Here is an 18,334-nt window from a genome sequence, read left to right on the forward strand (position 1 = left end):
CTGGATACTTCAATATAACAAGAAATCCATTAAGTTATATTAATGTATGTATCGTGCTGGGTAGAAGCAAGGCATATGTAAACAACAAGCCACTGACTGACGATTACAATAACACTGAAATACACATGACTGAGAATGAGACAGACCTCAAAACGGACATTTCATCATTACGAAGTTGTACTAACGGAGTTCCATTCATAACGAGTTTCACAATAAGCTTACACATGTTGTTCACGATATGTCTGATTTAAGAAAAGTGACAAAGCAAATAGTACTTGATATTAGACTGAACAGCTACAGAATATACAATATATCAGTCTACATGGGATCTGCCATTTTACCGATGTGTAAACTGCATTGGTTTAACACCGAAATAAGGTTTGAAATCAAGGGACTTGCAGGCAACAGAACCCCCCCCCCCCCTAGTAAGACATTTGTGATTTTAAGTTTCAGTGTGGCACCAGTTGTTTCATGGCACCTAACCCATTGTGATACTGTGGGCTTGCTCACCCCAGTTCACCATCCTATATCAGTAGAGTATTAAATATACCCTCATTGTGAAGGCCAATAACAGGACCTTTCACATCTTGCAATATCTCCTCGATAATTTCTCGCTCCATTTGATGTAAGATCCCATTGATGACTTGTATGGCGTTGGTATCCATTTACGACATCCACTCCAATTCACGTAATATATTATCATCTGAACACTAGAAGGATTCACATCATTCAAAAACGTATATACTCATTCATGCTCAAAGGTCGCAGATGTAGAACTACCAACTGTTCAAAAACAGGTCGAGTAACATTGCTCGGAAAGCCCAGAATCACATTGACCCCATGGCTAACGATAATTTTGGGGGACTGTACAATAAGACTCTTTTAGTCAGATTTCTGTAAGTCAGAAACCCCCATAAGTCAGATGAGCTCTGGATTATGGGGGTTGTGTGGGGCAGCAGTTCCCACAAGTTTGTTGTTGTGGCCACTGCTCCACTTCATACTCTTAATTGGATGTGGTTGTTTTTATATAAGGGATATCCCCTAATTGTCATACTGTAGAGCGCAGATTGGCCTATTGGCTCCAGTACTTGACTTTGAGCCTAAATATCATAAATCAATCCACTGCGCACTCTGTTTTTCTTTGTATTTAGTGTTTCCCTACTGTATTAGTATGGCCTCTAAAGCAAGTAAGGGCAAAACACCAGTGAAGATCATTGGGAGAAAAGGAATGGTGCTCAGAACTCTACCAATTGAAGAGAAACTGAAGATATGAGACAGAATTGATGCTGGAGTCTGTGAATGTTACCTGTGAGGAGTTTGGTCTGAAGTAGAGTACTTTTTTTTTTTACGTCATACAAATTAAAGTGCATACTAGATATACAGTAAGTGTAATGAAATGTAAAGTACAGTAAAACCTCAATTAACCGACCCTCGATTAACCGACTTTCGGATTAACCGTCAATCCCGAACCCCTTAAAAAAAAAAACGGGGATTAGCCCACCCGGACACAGGTCACTGACCCACATCGGGGCCTGGGGGGGGTAATGTAATGATAATGCTAATAATAATAATAATGGTAATAAAGAACCATAAAGAAATGAAAAAAAAAAAATCAAGAGTGAGAAACAATGTACCTGTATATTCGTTGTGTTGTCAATAGTAAGAGAAACAATTGAGACCCTGCAATTGTGTGTAAATGAGGCAGAAAGTCAGATCAGCAACCTGGGACTTGGTCACAATTTTTGTGATGACATATGTTCTTTGACTTTTCCATTTTTTATTCACGGTTTCTGTGCTGGTTCATATTTATTTACTAAAGTGGTTAATGTTTTAAAGCAAATTCTATTGAAATATGAAAGGCAAATGAACAAAAATGAATAGAGGGACTTAAATGAGGTCGGTTAGGGAAAGGTACTTTGAAAATGTATGTTTTATTTCCGTAGACTTTATGTACTAAACCTAAACCTAAACCTAAACTTGTCAAAAGAAAAGGCTGAAGTTTTGGGATCCCGACTAAAGCAGCGTAACCTGCTAGAAGATGGAGAGAGCAAGCTGTACAAGAGAAAGAGTAAAGTTCAGAAGCACTTTTAGAACTTCATATTTTGTCATTATAAAGGATTTGAACTTATGTTTTTTGGTACAATTTTTTATGAGCTTATCTGTGATAGGTTTAAAATTGTATCTTGCATGATGCGATAATGTTACTATATTTACTATTTTTTTTATTCTTTAAGAAAGTAGGTCTGATGGTAGAATGAAACATCCAATTAATATTCATTAATATGAAATTAGTCATGAAAGCACAGTCACATGAGATAATCTCATCTTTTGCACGACACGTGATGGAATATTAAATATTTGTACCTATTGATTTTTTTATAAAACCTGGTCTGATAGAACAAAACAAATATCAGATTCGAATTCAGCAATATGAAATTAGTTGTGTGAGCATGATCTCATATGTGAACCATTTTGGCTGTTGACCAGTGTTATCCGTCGGCCCCTTCCCCCCATATATGGTCGGTTAATCGAGGTTTTACTGTATTATTAAATATAAGTGTGAATATAGGCAGGTCCGAATTCAGGAGTGGGCAGCTGCCCAGGGGCCTCCACACATTACAATATTTTATTTATTTGTTTATTCATTTGGATCATTTATATTTTCATTCTTTAAAATTCATGTTTATCTATTCCATCACGTAAAACTATGTTCAGCAAGAAGCATGATAGAAATTAGGCTAGCTACTCCTTGAAATTCATGAATACCTGGTTTTCCTATTATTTGTGTTGCTAATAATATATTTAGAATTCCACAAACATATATTGATTAAAAATGAACTATATGGAATAACGAAATTGAGATTAAAAAAACAAAACAAATAAAATATTTTTTTCATTATCACTTCCATTACGAATGCCATCAGGGCGCTGTGTTTGTTGACAGTCGGTCGGAGGGGGTTGGGTCGTGTAGTATCTGCACATCGGTTGTCATGTGTCTGTCGATTAAAGAGGAGACTTGCATCGCCCATGATTCGTGAACTTCCCACGAGTAGACATAAACATGTCTTGCAGATGTAAAATGAGAGAGAGAATTGTCATGTGTGCTTGTTGAGTGAAGTCGTCGCCGCTCAGTGATGAATGATCTTGTCAGTTGTCATTTCCTAGAACATGTCTTGCAAATGTACAGTGAGAGTGCGAGTGAGAGAGAGTCATTTGATGCTTGTGCTTGAGTGTGGGTGGGTGTGCTCTTAGAATATACGTTCACATATATAATTGTGCTTTAAGATACTACAGGTCGATTGGCTGCAAGTAAGTTGAGTTATTTTTATGCATTTTGAGTACATTAACTATGTCAATGACGGTTTCTGTCAGTTCCAGGATCAGTATATACAATACAGTGACCCCTCGTTTAACGAACACCTCGGTTAACGTAATTTCGATTAACGAACTGCCTTCCATAAGGATCTTCAATTCGGTTAACGAAAAAAAATTCGCTTAACGAACTTCTTACGAACCGACCTCAACATGTTTTCGCTTGCACTGACCGGGCAACCAGCTTTAGTATCAGTCCGCCAATACATTAATCGGTTCTAGGGCTTAAATTCCTTACTATTTTTGTAAATATCAAGAAGTTTATACTATTCAATAATTTTAAAAGTTTAATATTCAATTTTTTAGTCATTTTAACAATTATTGAACAAAATTGAAGGTAAAGTGACTAGTTTAATGCGCGGCATCCAGCCTCTTAACACAGCAAACAGGCGTCAGTCTCTCTCTGTTTTCACTGGAGGTAACATCTTGCTTGAGACTCTCTTCAACTAAACGCTTTTTTTCTGTGTTTCCAAGCAAATTATTGGTCATTTTGAAATATATTTTATATATTGACAATATATAATGCAGTGCAGCGTTGATTTAAAGAAAATAATCTTGAATTAAACCAGAGAGCTAAAATTTTATGGGTGAAATGGCACCATGGGGTGACTTCTCTTCCACCCCAATGCCTTCTCTTCTTCCTTCTCCTCCACCCCATTCTAAATCCCATCATCATCATCATCATCCAGGAGCCTTCTACATACACACCTCAAAGTAAGTGAACTTTTCTACCATTTTTGTTGAATTTAGGAAATTTTCGGTGAGCTGGAACCAATTACCCAAAAACCCATTGAAACAATGGTTTCGGTTAACGAACGTTTCGGTTAACGAACGACCTTCTGGAACGGATTGAGTTCGTTAACCGAGGGGCCACTGTATAACACAGTATAATCAATGGTGAAAAGGAGGCGAACCGATGGTGAGTTTTAGGGGTGGGACTGGGAGAAGTCAGAGGGAGAGGTCATAATCTTACCCAAAATTCCAAGTTTTAAAAATATGCTGGCGTCCAAATGTTCCAGGGAGTTAAGTAATCAATTAACCTCTCCATAAAGTAGCAAAAAGCAAACGGCCAATTTGTGTTACGTTTTTAATTATAGCGAAAAATTAGGTGTCCGTCTTTGTTGACAGAAAATTATTGTTGCAGAAATGAGTGGAATGGACAGACACAAAGGTGTACGACGTTTCGAAAGTGGTGCTGCAAAGAGAAAGAAATCTAAAGAACGTGCTGAGAGAGAAACTAAAGAATTTACAAAAACACGTCGAGTGACTGAATTCTTCACTCGTCCATCAGCTTCAGAACATCTAGTCAGTGCTTCTGCAAGCTCATCTTCAAGGCAACCAGAACAAGTACCTGCATGTGATGCATCAGCTTCCTCTTTATATGGCAGCTCTAGCCTATCCACAGGGGGAAATGACCAGACTGCCGAGGAGATTGAAATTGAATCAAAGCATGTGCCTCCTGAAGTGCAAATGGCAACTACACAAATTATGGTCAGAACATTTGACAAAACAATTTATTGATTATTGGGCTGCGAACGGTTCTGAGAGTCTCCACCACAGTGATGCTAAATTTTTGGATGCAAAATCAGCAGTACAAAAAGATGCAAACAATGTCAGTCGCAAATGCACACCAGCCATGTTTGAGCGAAGGAATCGAAATGGGGAAGTTGTAAAGCGTTCTTGGCTTTGTTTCTCCCCCGCAAATGGGCGGGTCTACTGCTTCTTTTGCAAGCTAATGGGTGTTTCAAGATCTCAATTCACATCAGATGGGTTCTGCGACTGGAAGCATGCTAAAGGCTTGTTGTCCATGAGCAATCAAAGGACCACATTTAAGCAGTTTTGTCAGCAGCAAGTCGTGCAAAGGGAGCTGGAGGTATAGATTCTAAACTAACTACGCAAGTGGGTCAAATTGAGCAGTATTGGTGAAGTCTTCTAAAGCGAATGATCAGCGTGCTTAAATTTATATGTGAAAGAGGGCTAGCTCTTCGTGGAGATGATGAAATACTTGGATCTCCTCATAATGGAAATTACTTGGGATTACAGTGGCCCCTCGGTTAACGAACTCAATCCGTTCCAGAAGGTCGTTCGTTAACCGAAACGTTCGTTAACCGAAACCATTGTTTCAATGGGTTTTTGGGTAATTGGTTCCAGCTCACCGAAAATTTCCTAAATTCAACAAAAATGGTAGAAAAGTTCACTTACTTTGAGGTGTGTATGTAGAAGGCTCCTGGATGATGATGATGATGGGATTTAGAATGGGGGTGGAGGAGAAGGAAGAAGAGAAGGCATTGGGGTGGAAGAGAAGTCACCCCATGGTGCCATTTCACCCATAAAATTTTAGCTCTCTGGTTTAATTCAAGATTATTTTCTTTAAATCAATGCTGCACTGCATTATATATTGTCAATATATAAAATATATTTCAAAATGACCAATAATTTGCTTGGAAACACAGAAAAAAAGCATTTAGTTGAAGAGAGTCTCAAGCAAGATGTTACCTCCAGTGAAAACAGAGAGAGACTGACGCCTGTTTGCTGTGTTAAGAGGCTGGATGCCGCGCATTAAACTAGTCACTTTACCTTCAATTTCGTTCAATAATTGTTAAAATGACTAAAAAATTGAATATTAAACTTTTAAAATTATTGAATAGTATAAACTTCTTGATATTTACAAAAATAGTAAGGAATTTAAGCCCTAGAACCGATTAATGTATTGGCGGACTGATACTAAAGCTGGTTGCCCGGTCAGTGCAAGCGAAAACATGTTGAGGTCGGTTCGTAAGAAGTTCGTTAAGCGAATTTTTTTTCGTTAACCGAATTGAAGATCCTTATGGAAGGCAGTTCGTTAATCGAAATTACGTTAACCGAGGTGTTCGTTAAACGAGGGGTCACTGTACTAGAGCTTTTGGCCGAGTATGATGATTTCCTCAGGCAACACATCCAGAATCATGCTAATCGTGGCACTGGTCATGCAAACTATTTGTCTTCAACCATCTGTGAAGAAATTGTCAGACTAATGGGCAATGAAGTACTGAACGAAATTATCTTACGTATAAAGCTCTCAAAATATTACTCAATTTCTCTAGATTCCACCCCTGATTAAGGCCATATTGATGAACTAACTCTGATAATCAGATACATGGAGCATGACACACCTGTTGAGAGATTTGTGAAATTCTTGCCAAATCAAGGACACAAGGCTCAAGAAATGTTTGAAGGTTTGATGAAGTTTCTTGCAGACAATGACATTGACATTCAAAATTGTCGTGGGCAATCTTAAGATAATGCAACATCTATGAGTGGGAGGTACAATGGTCTACAAGCCAAAGTTGCAGCTGAAAATCATTATGGACTTAAAGAAGCCTATACATGCATTCTTGGACAGAAACATTATTTGAGTAGAGGTTTATCTGATTAAAAATGCAAAGAATCATCTCTCTGTAATAACTAATAATATATTATTTTCTGTGAAGTCTCTTGAAAATTTTTGACATGTGCAGTAGTAGCTATATCTGGGCTGGTCGACTTGAAACCACATGAATGACTCCAGTCATGTCTCACTTTTGTGTGTGTGTGTGTGTTGGGAATTTGTACACTATCAATAAATATACAGTTAATTAAAAATTTCTCAATGTTTTAATTTTCTCAATATAACTGCATATGGCTTCAAAATTCTCCAAAGAAGTGATTCAAATTTCAAAATTTTCCCGGGGGCTTACAGCGTCCCCCAGAACTCCCAAATGTTTAGGCTCGCTTCACTCGCCACCCCACCCTCTTGGGTAGTTATAATGAGGGGGGCCTCCACAAAGAGGCTGCCCATGGGCCTCCACAGGTCTAAATCCAGCACTGAATATAGGTATTGTAAGAGTAAGCAGGCCCCCAATGTCCTCCGCTCAAGATTCATCTGCTATAATTTTTTTTAAGGGATTTTTCAGCAAAATGATAATTGAATGCACCCGGCAGAGAGGTTATGCATAAGCCAGGATTCTAGATAAGGCAGACAGCATTGAGCCCCATATAGTCCGACTGAGGGAGGTCTTACTAATATAATATGTCTCATGCATTTGTTAATTATAAAGAAGTCCTTATTCTAGCTGTTTTAAGTAGCAAGAACCGACTCTTATTTCCCATTGCTACATAGTGGAAGGAAACTTGGAAATGCTGTTCACCTGTGTCTTAGAAATGAAAATGTTCTGTGAAACAAATGGAAACCAATATCAGTTAAATGCAGTATTGTGTATATGTAAAGATAACCCAACAGCATCTTGAATAAGTTCTAAATTGTATATCGTGTTCGTCCCTATTGTGGCAAGTTATGGCAAAAGACAATTATCAAGGGATAACTGCACTAGTATGTTTGGCATAACTCTTCTTTGGTAAGGAACCCAAATGTACTGGATGTTACCCATTTAACTATTATTTACTCCTCTCCCACTTAGTGTGGAATGGATTAAGGCATATAGAAACCTCTAAGGGATAAAATAATAGGGAGGAAAATTGCAAGACAAGTGTGGAAAAAGTCAAGAAAAGGTTACAACCACAAAGAGACATAACCACAAATACCGGTACTTCTTCATATCCTGAACAAATCCACATAGTACACTATCATGTACGGTACAGAATTATTCCACAGCTCATAATCTCAAATTAGTTTAATGTGACACTTTTAGACCTCACTAATTCACCAATGATGACCAACACAGGTAGTTGTCACTCTATTATTCCTAAATACATTCTGAGCACTGAATATATAATTATATCATGCACCATTCATTAATCCTGTTATCGCCACGCACAATTGTGCGCGCCGGCCACATGTTAAGTGAAGAGACTGTTTACAACTCAGAATAGCTTACTAAGCGAGATGGAGCTGGTAGCAGCTGTGTGACTGCCTGAGGGGCAGATTATCGCCTTCTACTGTAGAGGCAACATCTTTGATTCTCGTCAGCCAACATCTTCCTGCAGGACATTATATTTGTTCTCGTTGGTCTAACCCTAGACCCAAAAACGTGAGTGTGATTGTGAACTGTTGAATCCTCTGAGAAATCTAAATAACTTTAATAAGTGTAATTATATACTGTATATTGATCATATTATTCAAACTGTGTGTCCTGATGTACCGGCAGTTGTTATATGCGAATTGCATTCAACAGGTTTTGACTGAATTATACTCATCGCGTCAACGACAAGGGTCTTATTGTTTTGTAAGATTAGTTGGTAGGGGCAAGCAAATCATATAGATTTTAAGATAAAGTGGTTACAAAATCTGAAGAGTAACTGGCATAAGTAACTGAAGAAATCAGAAAGGAAATGACAGTGTCAGTGATGTGGCCAATGAGTAAAAAAAATTATAAATTAAAGAGGTAAGAACTTGAGAAAAGAAAGTACTGTATATGGAAAGAGTAAGTAAAGGGAAGTGTTTGAGTGTGAGAATGAATGTAAAGTAGAAGGGCAGGTTGAAAGTGTGCTGTACTATACTGTATTTGGATAAGTATATTTTTTTAGATGTATTGAATTTGTGTGAAAGAGAATTTTTAAGAACTTTAGTGCTACGTAGCAGAAGACAGTCAGGATTGGGAATAACAAAATTAAACATTGTACATGCAGGGGGTAAGAGTGAGGCAGTGTGTACAGAGGTGTGGTGACAAAAACTATCCACAGAGAGCTTGCAAGAAAACCCAGTTCTATAACTAGGAATGAGAACAAGATGGTCATGGGAAGTGTCACCCCAATGGGAGCTGAATTATTTTACTGGAGGAGTCAACAAAGTGGCCATTTCTATTAAAAAAGTACTATGAATTACATCCAATCAGCACTAAATGTGTCTTCAAGCTATAAAACTCTAACCCAGAGACTTAATATGGGAGAACTAGAAAATATTTTTGATGTCTTAATGCTATTACTGTATGTGCATATGCAGAGCACCACAATATTTAAATAACAAAGACCCCTATAGATATAAAGATTCCTCATTGTATTTTATTTTACTTATTGTATTCCTCTGATTGTTTAGTATTTCCAGACTTGACAACCCCACTCTGAGCAGGGTCGAAAAGTCTTGCTGACCTCAATATTGTTTCTAATCGGCACCCACAGCAACACTCGGAGATAGACACTGACAAACCATTATTCTGAGAGCATAAAAAAGTTGCTCTCTTACGTGGGCTCTTAGCTACAGCTCCATATAACCAGAAGTGAATATAATAAGTTGCTACATAAAACAAAGCAAAAACATTCAACTGTGATTCAAAAAAGCTCCCTGCCACTTACAGTGCCTTCAAAAGGACTAGTGATCAAGTACAGTACAGTGATCCCTCGGTTAACGAGCGCCTCGGTTAACGAGACTTCGGTTAACGAGTTACCTTCCATAAGATTCTTAACTTCGGTTAACGAGCAATCCCTCGATTAACGAGATTTTTACGAGCCGACCTCAACATGTTTTCGCTTGCATTTGGCGGTCCACCAGCTGTAGTATTAGTCCGCCAATACAGTAATCGGTTCTAGGGCTTAAATTCCTTACTATTTTAGTAAATATCAAGAAATTTATACTATTCAATAATTTTAAAAGTTTTATATTAAATTTTTTAGTCATTTCAACAATTATTGAACATAATTGAAGTATAGGAAGCTAGTTTTTTGCGCGCCATACAGCCTGTCAACACACCATACAGGCATCAGTCGCTGTGTCTTTTCAGTGGAGGTAACATCTTGCTTGAGACTCTCTTCAACTAGATGCTTTTTTCTGTGTTTCCAAGCAAATTATTGGTCATTTTGAAATTTATTTTACATATTGACAATATATAATGCAAAGCAGTGTTGATTTAAAGAAAATAATCTTGAATTACACCAAGAGAACTAAAATTTTATGGGTGAAATGGTGCCATGGGGTGACTTCTCTTCCACCCCAATGCCTTCTCTTCTCCCTTCTCCTCCACCCCCATTCTAATTCCCATCATCATCATCATCATCATCCAGGAGTCTTCTACATACATACCTCAAAGTGAGTGTACTTTACTACCTTTTTTGTTGATTTTAGGCAATTTTTGGTGAGCTGGAACCAATTACCCAAAAACCCATTGAAACAATGGTTTCAGTTAAAGAGTTTTCGGTTAAATGGCAACCTTCTAGAACGAATTGTGCTCGTTAACCGAGGGACCACTGTACTGTACTAGCAGCCATAACCACTAAGGCTGTTACACACTCACATAAACATTCTGACTATAACAATGCCTTTGTTATACTTTTATAAAGGAAAATTATATAATACTTTAATGAGAGGAAGACATTAATAACTCATGATTCAACAGAACAGCAACTGGTCTTAACTTACATCTTTCACTTTTTCTATTATTGATGCAAAATCGCAGCCCTCCTCCTCCCTGCGATCTCCTCCGACCTCAGTCTGGGTATTCTTGGCGGAGGTGTCGTCCTCCCCAGCAGCAGGCAAAGGTAGGGGAGGTAATGCTCTGTTTGTTACAATGGCTGGAGAGCGTGATGGAGCATGATTTTGCTGTGGCACGTTAGCTATGGTTGCTGGTTGGTCATCTGTTTCTGTCCTAAGATTGCCTAGGCATGATAATAAGCCGGTATTGATGCCATTAGAGTGGCGGTGGTTGCTGTGGTGGTTTTGCTGATTGTGATTGTTTCTGGTGATGGTGGTTGTTGCTTGGTTGGCTGTATGGTTGGGTTGCGGACCTGAGGCGGGGGAGCAGACAAGGGTTGTGGTCCCGTTGCCTGCAATTTCTGAAAATCCCTGAGTTGCAGCATCCACACAGCTCCCACTTTTCAATCTTGTGCCACTGGATTTAGTTCCTTTCTTGAGGCCAAATATGGTAATTAGAGTGTTACGAATGTTACTAGATATACTTCTGCCTTTCTTTCGGTTATCCTCAAGACGATTTTCTGAACTATCTTTTCTTTTACACGACTTCATTGATGTAAACGGAATTATTCTGCATATTTTAGACTGTTCGTGAACACCTTTATTACTCTGCTGAACCCTATTAGCCTTACTACAGTTTATTGTATCATCTGACTCATGGAAAGATTTTCTGACCTCTTCCAGAGTCATGTGTATAGGCTCGTGATTTTCTTTACTTGCACCATGTTTAGGAGTCATGCTCAGAGCACAACCAATGTTACTGGGCACACTATGACGCTTACTGACTCGCAACAAGTCGCCGCTGACAGACGCGACTGACTGGCCAGAATGCTGTCTGCTTCTGGTTACACTACTTTCTTTGAACTGTCTGCTGCCACTAACATGTTCTGAAGTACTTACTTTTTTTGAACTGCTATCATTTAACACACTGGCACTGGCACTGTTCTTAGCATGCCTCCTATGATGTCTTTTTTTGGGCTGATGCATAATGGCCTTTGGGTGTAATATTTGCCCCTCCTTAGGCTTTACTACATCTACTGGCACTGCATAGATATCTCCATCCAGTGGCACATTATAAATGTCACTTACATCACTGTGGGAGGTTTTGGAAGTAGGAAAGAGCAAGGCATCGTGTGACACAGCGCCGGTGATGAGGTGAGAGTCATCCATGCGAGGGCCGGAACTTACCAGCGAGTCATGGGAGAAGGAAAGGCTAGAGCCCAAAGAAGATCTGGAGTGCGGTCTGTGTGAAGGACTGTAGGGCAGCTCTGGGGTCCAGCACAAACCAGGGCTTCCACAAGACAGTCCCAAAAGAGGGATGCTGGATTTACGATTACCTTTGCCTCCCCCCACAGTCCACCAACTGCTCTCTTTTCTTTGATATTCTTCCCGACACTGCTCACGCTGACACTGGCCTGAACACTTAATAGACCAACCGATGGAGGAACTCACTGTGAGAGCCTCCTCTATGACCTGTTTCACAAATAACGAAGCAAACTTGTCAATCCACACACAGCCTTCCCTAGCCATGCATTCCACATCATTGTTACCTGTAGCTGTTAGATTGTTTGCTTCTTTAGTTTTCCTTAACATACCATTTAAATTATAATTCTCTTTTAACAATGCTTGAGAGTCTTTTATATAAAACCTTTTATCATAAAATGCCTCATCACTTGCACAAAATTCTGCAAAAACTCGTTCACTTTGCAATTTACCATTACTAGGAGCTGAGTTCACAGTTATTACACAATTTTGCCTGTTCTCTCCAGCTTGTTCAACTCCTGGCCTCAGTGGGCCTGTGTGAGGACTTAGGGCACTAGGGTGAAGTGGTATCACAGATGAAAAAGCTTCCTTGGGGTTGTCTCTTGGGGATGAGGGATGCCACTCGCAGTCCTGACCTACAACGGGCACAGCAGGCCCACTGACGTCTATTTCTTGGGGTGGGAGGAGATGATGCTGGATGGTGGGGCTCTGGTGGGTAGGTAACGGGCTGTGACAGGAGATCGTAGGACTGTGGTGACTCGGAGTTGGGCTGTGACGCGGAGAGGAGGGGCTGTGGTGTGAGGGGGATGGACTATGTGCTAGTGCTGTGGGGCTCTCAGAGTGAGGCCACAGCTCTGGCAGGACCTCCAGGCCAGCTGGATCACCGTCCAGGGAGCCCAACCACACCTCACTCGTCCCACTACTCACGCTGCTCCCAGCCTGCAATGAAGGACAGTTTCTTAGTATTAAAGGCCTCATAAATCAATTATTCAATTTCACAGCACTTTTTCTGCATTTGGATCAGGGTGAAACATGTAATATCTTCCTTGAAACTTTGATAACTGGCCCCCATGTGGGAAAACGAAAATATTACATAAGCGCTTCTGTGTGTATGTATGTATATATATATATATATATATATATATATATATATATATATATATATATATATATATATATATATATATATATATATATATATATATATATATATATATATATATATATATATATATATATATATATATATATATATATATATATATATATATATATATATATATATATATATATATATATATATATATATATATATATATATATATATATATATATACTGAATATTGAAAATCTACATGTGGTTTGGATATCAAACAAGAGAAAAAGTTATCATTTGCATGTGCTACGAAATTAGATAATGAGAAAAAGGATGAGTTATTTACGGAAATACATATACAGCTTGTGCAGAATAGAAACACACTCACTTACAAAGCCAGCAGTCAGTCTTCAGTACATAAGAAGGTCACTTCAAACTCCCAATACTGTACCAGGAATGACGATATTCAATGGAGGAAATACAGCTTGATTTCATGTTCACTCTCATATTATAACGAAAGATCAAATATTAATTTAACCTCGCTAACCAATGAACTGCTTCTTGAGTGTGTGTTTCAGAATGGGAAAATAATATTTATGAGTGCTTAGGTGGCACAGTCTGTACAGATACTAGTACTGTCTCTCCTATGGTGATACCAGAGGATGACTGTTCACATCCTTCTCAAAGGTAAGGTTAAATTATCTTAAAAAAATATAATTTTCCAAGATGTATACCTATTCACTCTCAGATCACACAAGACATAAAAACTTAAGTTCACATAAGATTTAATTTTATACTCTCTTAAGTTCATAATTTACATGAAATATATTGTCAGGAGTTATACTGAGAAACACTCCAAGATTATACATGAAAGATACACTTAATAAATACAAGAAAAATAACACATTATGATCACCCAAAAATATGTTGCTGGGCAGTGATGTAAGTCAATATAAATCTATCTGAAGGTAATAGAGGTATCTATGAATTTGGGTTATGGTGTGACATGCACATACAAACATAAAAACCAAAGTTGCTTGGGTGAACTGACAAATAAAAAGCAAACATAACTTTATACAGTCATTATGCTTTAGGTGTTGGCAATTGATATGTAGAAACAGCTTTATAAGGTACAGGTACAGCTGAGTACAGTATTGGCAATCCAGATGTGAAAATAACTCTAAAGAGTCATTAAACTTTGGGAATTGGTAAATCAAAAGCAGTCTAGGTAGTGCTAGTGTTCTGGTTGCACTAGTGGTAGATGCTTACCCTCCTGCGGAGTGCGTGAGTCTCCAAGCTGTTGTTACTGTTGTGTAAGAGATCCAGTGAATGTGCGGATGCCACCCCAGAGTCCATAGAGGCCTCTGATGCTAAAGTGCTCTGGGAGGTGAGGGGAGTGAGGGGGCTGTGTGGAGTGAGGGGGGTGTGGGGTAAGGGCGTGTGTGGCGTAATGGGCGTGTGAGGCAGAGGTGAATGGCGTGGCGGGGTGTGTGGGAGGGACTGCATGGGGGAGGTGGGCGACGGCTCTAGTGGAGGTGAGGGTGGGGTCTGCTGGGAGTCTGCTGCTATGGCTGGTGGGGGGAGGGAAGGGGATATTTGGGGGGGCCGGCTGTCTGGACCCTCCATCTTGACCTCCGCTGCTCGGCACCTCACCCACCTGCATGCACAAACCACAGGTGAGTCACGAACAGGTAACAACTTAACCACAAATAAGCCACTAAACTATTACAACTTAGCTCCCTGTAAGTCACTGACTACAACTTAACCACTGTTAATTTATCAACTTAGAACAACTTAACTACAAGTGAGTCACTAACACATACAGTACAACTTAATAAAAACTAAAGTCACTAAAATATCACAACTTAACATCATTTCTCTGTATTACAAAATATTAACACAAAATCTAGGAGATATAAGCCTATTACAAAACAATAAGAGTTGATGCTTGATAATCCAGTATGGCTTTGGGTGTCAACACCTCATTATAAAGCTACTAAATGATGTACTTTATCTAAATGTTTACATTTACATTTTCTCATAGGTTTAATGATGGCCAAAGTTACCCTCCTAATACAATGTTGTATTCCTTGTGGAACCAAAGCAAGTGACACTAAAAACACTCGGTTTTCTGTGTGAAGAGTGGCCAATAAATTTACAGGTATAGTACTGTATTTAATTACCTGTACTCAACACAACTAAGGTTGGTGACTTATAAAACAATTATGGACTTTTTAAAGGGGTTACAAATGGGTTCCGTTCTTGAGGACGTTCTTCAGTCAGATTTGAACGTAACTCGGAACACATGCTATGCACATACCATGCTAACAGAACACTGTATAAAAATCCCACTACCTGTATACCATAGCTTAAGTCCTTATATACGTACATCTAAAATCACTTAATTTAAGATAAAATTAGAAATTGAATGACAAAATACAGAAAAAGAAAGTAAAAAATAAGTCATCAGGTAAATAAAATATTGTAAATTTTAAATTTAACCTCGTTCATATTGGCGGGCGCTCGTAAGTCGGGGACCCCCTGTATATATGTCACTTAAAAAGTAGCCAAGAAAATTAAGCAACCTACTATATTGTATTGTACTGTACTAAGAAATAACTATTGCCATTGTTTTAAAAATCAGGAAGAAAAACTGCATCAATTACTCACAAGTTTGGAAGTTGTTGCAGTCTGCTACATGTTACATCCTCATCAAGACCTGCAACAAACATAGACATTAACCAAAAAAATTACTTTTAATATAATAGCTATTTTCAATCACAGTTACAGTACAGCACACTCAAAACACCTCATCAGTTATGTACAGTAGCAGAGATACAGTACCATAACTTACAGACTCCTTACAGTCCCATAAATTTCTCATACTCAAAATTTAATTATAGTCCCGTAAGCAGTCCATAACTCTAGTGTTTACCCTGTAAATTCAGTTCTCATATATGAATACGAAGGTATAAGGCAGTGTAGGAGCTAGTTGGCAAATCGTCGCTCAGTTCACAAAATTATCAACCAATCACAAGAGAAGAAGAAATCAGCAGAGATCGACTTATGTGATAGTTGCTAGATGTACTTCAAGCGTCATGAGTGAAGATGGAATTATGTTTGAGTAATACTTGAGGATAATGGTTAACCACTGACCAAAATAAGTCAATATATATATATATATATATATATATATATATATATATATATATATATATATATATATATATATATATATATATATATATATATATATATATATATATATATATATATATATATATATATATATATATATATATATATATATATATATATATATATATATATATATATATATATATATATATATATATATATATATATAACCAGTCGGAATTTACTGGACTTGGGGTTTATTAAAAAGATTATAGGATAGTAATGGCAGTGGGAAGGCGCCCTTTGAAAAATCCCGAACCAACACAGAACATAAATCTACTAAACAAAATGGTGTCCGTGACCCGTGGAAGGATAGCGTCTGGGACTGGATAGATAAGACACACCCGTAAAATTTAGACACTTATATTCCCTCCAACACTACAAACACAATCAAATAATGGTACACCAATATGCGCACCTCTTAACTTAAACTTAAAACACTACTCTGGGGAATAAAAGTTATAAATGACATAGAAATTATTAGAAACACAGGCAACAATAAATTTGAAGTATTAAGAAATGTTGCTTGCACACATGAAACAGGCCTTAAGGGCTTTCACAAAATAATATCAGTCACTTAGGAAATGGTATTAAAAATTAAGAAATTAAATACTCTACCATGAATAGGCCTTAAGGGCTTTCACCAAAATAATATCAGTCACTTAGGAAATGGTATTAAAAATTAAGAAATTAAATACTCTACCATGAATAGGCCTTAAGGGCTTTCAACAAAATAATATCAGTCACTGAGGAAATGGTAATAAAAAATAAGGAATTAAATACTCTACCATGAATAGGCCTTAAGGGCTTTCAACAAAATAGTATCAGTCACTGAGGAAATGGTAATAAAAAATAAGAAATTAAATACCCTACAATGAATAGGCCTTAAGGGCACTCAACAAAATTATATCACCCCAACAGATGCACACTTCCTAACCTAACTTAACCACTACTCTGGGGAACAAAGGTTATACCTGAGATCGGATTTATGAAGAAAAATTAGATGCATTAAAAGAATCAAATCACAGTATCACTCTGGTTCCACTTAATGACACAAACATTCAAAAAACAATACTATCAAAATTATTTAAGAAATATTAAACTACACACGTCAAGATAATATCAGTAACTGAGAAATGGTATTAACTACCCCCAAATGTATTCACTATTATTAATATGTTACTGGGTCCACCAATACTCGTGAACCATGCTCCACCCAACTCAACATACACCCGTAATAAGGGAGATAAAATGTTCATCTAGGTATCTCCTAGAGTCCGAGACTCATGGTCTCAGTGTGTGACCATTAATTTACTCAGATAGCCTCAGTGTAATCCCAGTGCATCCATACAGCGGAAGGGAGTGAGCCAATCAGACCTTGTACAGTTGAGAGAAGCTTTAGCTTCCCGTTAGCAAGAGGATTTCACTAAGCTGCTCGAGTCATGTGGTGTTGTGAGCCGAGGTAGAGGAGAGCTGCTGACCCAACGATCATCCCGTCGTCAGCTGCGCACCCAGACGGCTAGATTCCCTCAAGAGATCCTTTGATACCCCGCTAAACAGTGACAGGCCTACACTGATCGGTCCAATGGCGACAATCGCCACCCTCAATCATCAACGGCAGTCTCAAACGGCAGTCAATCTCTCGAGGTCATCACTCTCGCAGTCAACTCCGGTCAAGTGGGTTCTGACGGAAACCCTGAAATGAACTCACTGTTAGCTCTAGTTTACTTTATCACTGCCCTATCTAAACCCTGTCTGAGATTGAATGAGACTTACTTGTTATACTGCAATAGCGCAGTAGGCCACGTGACTATTTCTGTGACAGACGCGCAGGGACGTCTTGTTTGTCTGAATGCTCCCGTGACTGAGGACCAGCCAGCGTCGCGTCTCCTCTCAAGGCGTTAGCTTAGGCCTACGTGACATATTTTCCGCCTAACTAATAACTCCTTGGGACACCCGTAACATTATTCAGACTGATAAACGATCTATAATAATTTCAAATTCAATAATAGTCCCTTAACTTCATG

General features: G+C 38.3%; 1 protein-coding gene across 7 annotated transcripts in view; it reads right to left on the reverse strand.

The window, feature by feature from the left end:
* Positions 1 to 18,334, reverse strand: part of LOC121869924 — a 127,796-nt gene that overhangs the window by 27,372 nt on the left and 82,090 nt on the right. For all 7 annotated transcript variants that reach the window (XM_042371514.1, XM_042371536.1, XM_042371544.1 and 4 more), the window contains 3 exons: positions 15,780 to 15,828; positions 14,379 to 14,766; positions 10,700 to 12,952 (listed from right to left, as the gene is read on the reverse strand). In XM_042371514.1, coding sequence (XP_042227448.1) covers positions 10,700 to 12,952; positions 14,379 to 14,735 — 2,610 coding nt within the window. In that variant the 5' untranslated portion in view covers positions 14,736 to 14,766; positions 15,780 to 15,828. The remainder of the gene's footprint in view (positions 1 to 10,699; positions 12,953 to 14,378; positions 14,767 to 15,779; positions 15,829 to 18,334) is intronic.

The sequence above is a fragment of the Homarus americanus genome, unplaced genomic scaffold, assembly GCF_018991925.1.
Source record: "Homarus americanus isolate GMGI-L3 unplaced genomic scaffold, GMGI_Hamer_2.0 scaffold32583, whole genome shotgun sequence".
In the NCBI taxonomy this organism is placed as follows: domain Eukaryota; kingdom Metazoa; phylum Arthropoda; class Malacostraca; order Decapoda; family Nephropidae; genus Homarus; species Homarus americanus.